Below are 4869 nucleotides of genomic sequence, written 5' to 3' on the forward strand. Positions count from 1 at the left end.
TAATGGTGGAAATGTTCAATAGCTTTTCTGACTTTAGTGTATGTGTCTATACAGAAATTATCTCTCAGAAACAAACCTACCAACATGAGCAGCTATGCAAAATGTAATCATTTACATTTTGCATAGCTGAATTACATACACATTACATTGCCACAAGTAATTACAGTAACATGCAACATGTATTGACACTATAATGTAAAGTTTTCCTTTATTGCTCACACAAAAACTCTTGTGGTAGTGAAGGCCTATTGAAATAAGCCTGATGCCCTTCGACAGCTAAGCGATGGATAGAATTTCACATTCTATATTTAAGTCCTCTGACTTGTGTCACAGGGCTATTTAAATGCCAACAGTCTTACTGTCTATACACAGCCTACAACAACATGATGGACCTGTTTGAGACCAACTCTTATTTTTTCAATGATTTACGTTATCTTGAGGGGGACCATGGGACCTTGGATATGCCTGGAGTGTCTCCGCTCTATGAGGGGAACGACAGCCCTCTTTCCCCGGGACAGGATCCAGTACCATCCGAAACAGGGTGTGAGAGCAGCGGGGAGGAACACGTCCTTGCACCGCCGGGACTTCAGCCACACTGCGAGGGCCAGTGTCTCATGTGGGCTTGCAAAATCTGCAAAAGAAAGTCGGCACCGACGGACAGGCGAAAAGCTGCCACTCTGAGAGAGAGAAGGAGGCTCAAAAAGATCAACGAGGCATTTGACGCGTTAAAGAAAAAGACGGTGCCCAATCCGAATCAGAGGCTACCCAAAGTGGAGATTTTACGCAGTGCAATCAACTACATCGAGAAACTACAGGACCTGTTGCATTCGCTGGACGAGCAAGATCAGAACTCTGACAGTGACCCTTACACATATACTGCCAAAGACAACCATGTAAGAACACAAACGAGCCAATACAAGACATCATGCACTCTGACAGCTGCATCCACGTGGTGCCATAACTCTGACAAAACAAATCGCTCTTTTTTAATGCATTATGTCCTAATTATGCTCTGACATTAAACTAAGATGGTAAAATGTTATGTTTTCCATCATGTTTGACTGTTCAGGTGGCTACGAGTGAGTATCACTGGAAAAATAACTGCCAAAGCTGGCAGAAGAATCTAGATCATTCCAGCTCCCAGATGGCCAGAAACAGAGAAGGTTGGTACAAAACAGAGTTGCTTTCAATTTCGAGGTTTTAACGTGTCAAATGAGCATTCAAATAAAAGTCTATGCTTCTAGCCACTAATGTTTCATACGTTGATTCTAGGTGCAATTCTCTGTGCGTAAATCTCTGTTCCAGGAGCCGCAGTAGAGTCTTCAGCATCCAGCAGCCTTCGTCGCCTCTCCTCGATTGTTGACAGTATTTCCACTGACTAGACGAAAGCATGCTGTCCCGACCACATCTCAGAAAAGTGAAGCTCAAACATCCACCTCACATTTCCGACTTTTTACTATTTCCATGAATGTTTTACATGTTATAGTTGGCATTTCTACAATAACTTTCAGTAATAAATTATAAACAAACATTAATTATTTAATACTATAATTTAATTATAATTGATTTGTTGTTATAATAACAGATCGGTAGATAATGTACATACAAATATGAAAATCAATATTTCATAACATTTCTAACCATCTGAATGTACATTAAGATGATTCTCACGAAATCTGTTAAGAAAATGTCCTGGTCATATTTAACCACAAATCAATACAATAGGCTATATATTTATTTAAGCAATATCACATGAGCAAGAGTGCGATATGGTCCTACATCAGCACTGCTGTGATTCGGCCGCAGGCCGAGTGCTGTATGTAATCACAGAAGTGCTGATTTAGGGCCATATAGCACGATTGTGAGTGTGATTTTGCTTATATACAACATTGCAAATAGCAAGTACATTTTAAAACTGAGTACGGTCACAAAAAATGCATTTGTGCATGGAACTACTTTCTTACGCGACCGATCAGAATCTGCCATTGCTGGTTCAAACCAAATGATGCATCCAAACCCTCAAAAACATTACTTTAGAACTAGAATCACGGCTTGGCCTATTTTTAACAAGTTATTGGAGAAACAATGATGTATGTACTGTGTGTGTGTGTGTGTGTGTGTGTGTGTGTGTGTGTGTGTGTGTGTGTGTGTGTGAGCGTGTATTTATCACTTTGTGGGTACCAAATGTCCCAATAAGGATAGTAAAACCCGAAATTTTTGACCTTGTGGGGACATTTTGTCGGACAATTTGTGTGTGTGTGTGTGTGTGTGTGTGCGCGCGAGCGAGCGAGAGAGAGAGAGAGAGAGAGAGAGAGAGAGAGAGAGACATGGATGTGTGTGTGTGTGTGATCACCTGTCTCTGTTGCCACTCCCAATCAGATATGCTTTGGTGTCAGTCAGCTTTCGGAAGATAAAGTCATTTTTGTCAAATGTCTTCTATATTCTCTGTGGAAAAATAGCCGTCCGAGCGGGGGAATTCCTCCCTATTTTGCGGTAGCCGGCAAGGGTCATTCACTATACAAACCGCTATCTCCTCCACCATTGTTATGTCCTCTTGGGATGGGCGGATCGATCCTAAAGTATCGATACTTCCGATACAGATGTTGTATCAAAAATATTTATCCTCACACAAAAATATCGATTCTAAAAATACTTTTTTTTTTAAACTAGGGACATTATTATTTAGTTATCTTGAACATGAACAATAATCATAGGCTTCAAAGTGAAATAAAAAGGATTAGGATGGGAACTATTTCTTCTTCCGCTCATTTTAACATTCATCCTGAAAGACACAAGCGCGTTTGCCATGACACAAGGCTCGTTCAAACAAGAGGGATCAGTACCTTGTGGTAATGATAGAAAATCAGAGAAACTGTTTCTGGTGTAAATTCACGCTAAAATAACAACATATCTAAAGGTGATATTTCTTATAATGAGTTTGTGTGTAATTGTTGTTAAGTAATTAAAAAAAATATTAACCATGGTTTTACTAAAGTAATATTGTAACCGTGGTTAATTGTGTGGTAACTATGGTATAACTAAATCCCATGGTTAAACTATAGTTACTATAGTGAAACTGGTTCATTTTTGTAGGGTAAACAAAACAGAAATCGAATAAATTTATTTTTAGGCTCACAAATAAAAATTATAATGACTTGATTTATGACTAAAATAATATTTTAAATTACCCATTTTATCCCAAGAAGTCGCAAAACAATTAATTTAATAGAAGTATTGGTATACAAAGTGAAGCGTCTGAGTGTTGCTGTAACGTCTCTTGCCCAACCAGTACCGGAACTAACTGTTGTATATATATATATACACACATATATATAGTAAGTACTACTAAGTGAGTACTACTATGATGCATAAACACTTTACAAACTTAAATTGCATATTGTTTTTGGGGGATGGGAATATTATTATGATTATATCTTTTTTTCGGATTGCAAATGTGCGAAACTGTCCTGATAATAATGTAAAAAAAAATTTATGGCCATGAAAATGGGCTTCATTTCACATTGGCAAAATATAATTTCATATTTGTTTCTTTTGATTTTGGAGTAAATAGGACCAGAACATTTTCTTGACAGGTTTAGGTAAAATCACCCTTTTAACTTTACACTTGATGTTTTTTAACTGTTATCAAAGGAATAGTTCACCCAAAAATGCAAATTCTCTCATAATTTACTCGCCCTCATGCCATCCCAGATGTGTATGACGTTCTTTCTTCTGCAGAACACAAATTACGATTTTTAGAAGAATATTTCAGCTCTGTAGGTCCATACAATGCAAGTGAATGGTGACCAGAACTCTGAAGCTCAAAAAAGCACATAAAGGCAGCATAACATCAATCCAGACTCAAGTGGTTTAATCCATGTCTCCAGAAATGATCTGATAGGTGTGGGTGAGAAACAGATAAATATTATTAAATACATTTTCACCTTTAACCAGCCTTGACCAGTTGGTGTTGATATGTACGAAGAATACGAATCGCCAAAGTGGAGTGAAAGTGGAGATTTATTTTAAAAAAGGACTTAAATATTTATCTGTTTCTTACAACTAACATATCACTTCTAAAGATATAGATATAACCACAGCTGTCTTATGGATTACTTTTATGCTGAGTTTTTCCCTTTCTGGTCACCATTAACTTGCATTTATGGACATTCAGAGCTGAAATATTTTTCTAAAAATCTTCATTTGTGTTCTGCAGAAGAAAGAAAGTCATACACATCTGGGATGGCATGAGGGTGAATAAATGATGAGAGAATATTCATTTTGGGGTGAACTATCCCTTTAATTAAAGCTATTGTGAAGTGTCAAAATGTAATATTCTGTATTTTTTCATAATTTTGACCATTCAGTGTAGTTGCTGTACGTGATTCCAGGTTATTTTCTGGGTCATTATCACAAGCAGAATGATTCCTGTCAATTTATGAGGTCCTGAAATGCTAATGTATATATTTTGTAATATATTGCTTTTACTTAAATTATTTTATAAATTAAAGAGGATACATTTTTCGAGAGCACTTGATCACTGCTATTATGTTGTATTATTTTATTAAATGTTTTTTTGTGGTCTGTTGGGTGGTCCCAAAGTCACCAAATTATGTGCTGTCTTCATTCTAATAAAATATTTCCTTTTGATGTCAGATATTCAACCCATATAAAAGACATTTGTTATGTATAAAACTAATTTGCAGCCATGCAAAATCAACATTCTTAAGTTGCTTTTAATGGATTTTTAAGGAATATTCAGGGTTTTTAAAGAAAAGGAGGAACGAGTCGAATTACATTTTTGTGGTAATCAACAATATGACACAAATGCTGTTGATTGAGCTTAACTTGTATTGAACCCAGAATATT

At 36.6% G+C, this 4869-nt stretch overlaps 1 protein-coding gene across 1 annotated transcript; it reads left to right on the forward strand.

Annotated features, from left to right (window-relative positions):
* The first annotated feature begins 377 nt into the window (after positions 1 to 377).
* LOC127642483 (myogenic factor 6) lies at positions 378 to 4165 on the forward strand. The gene is made up of 3 exons (XM_052125103.1): positions 378 to 893; positions 1070 to 1163; positions 1306 to 4165. Exons 1-3 carry the CDS (start codon positions 384 to 386, stop codon positions 1380 to 1382), a joined length of 681 nt encoding a protein of 226 aa, XP_051981063.1. The 5' UTR covers positions 378 to 383; the 3' UTR covers positions 1383 to 4165.
* The last annotated feature ends 704 nt before the right edge of the window (positions 4166 to 4869 follow it).

Source organism: Xyrauchen texanus, unplaced genomic scaffold, assembly GCF_025860055.1.
Source record: "Xyrauchen texanus isolate HMW12.3.18 unplaced genomic scaffold, RBS_HiC_50CHRs HiC_scaffold_648, whole genome shotgun sequence".
Taxonomy (NCBI): domain Eukaryota; kingdom Metazoa; phylum Chordata; class Actinopteri; order Cypriniformes; family Catostomidae; genus Xyrauchen; species Xyrauchen texanus.

Bases quoted from the DNA above. Each gene is read 5' to 3' on its own strand.
- LOC127642483 (XM_052125103.1), top strand. From the start codon at position 384: ATGATGGACCTGTTTGAGACCAACTCTTATTTTTTCAATGATTTACGT. The intron at 894-1,069 runs GTAAGAACACAA...TTGACTGTTCAG, and splicing joins ATACTGCCAAAGACAACCAT to GTGGCTACGAGTGAGTATCA. The intron at 1,164-1,305 runs GTTGGTACAAAA...TCTCTGTTCCAG, and splicing joins GATGGCCAGAAACAGAGAAG to GAGCCGCAGTAGAGTCTTCA.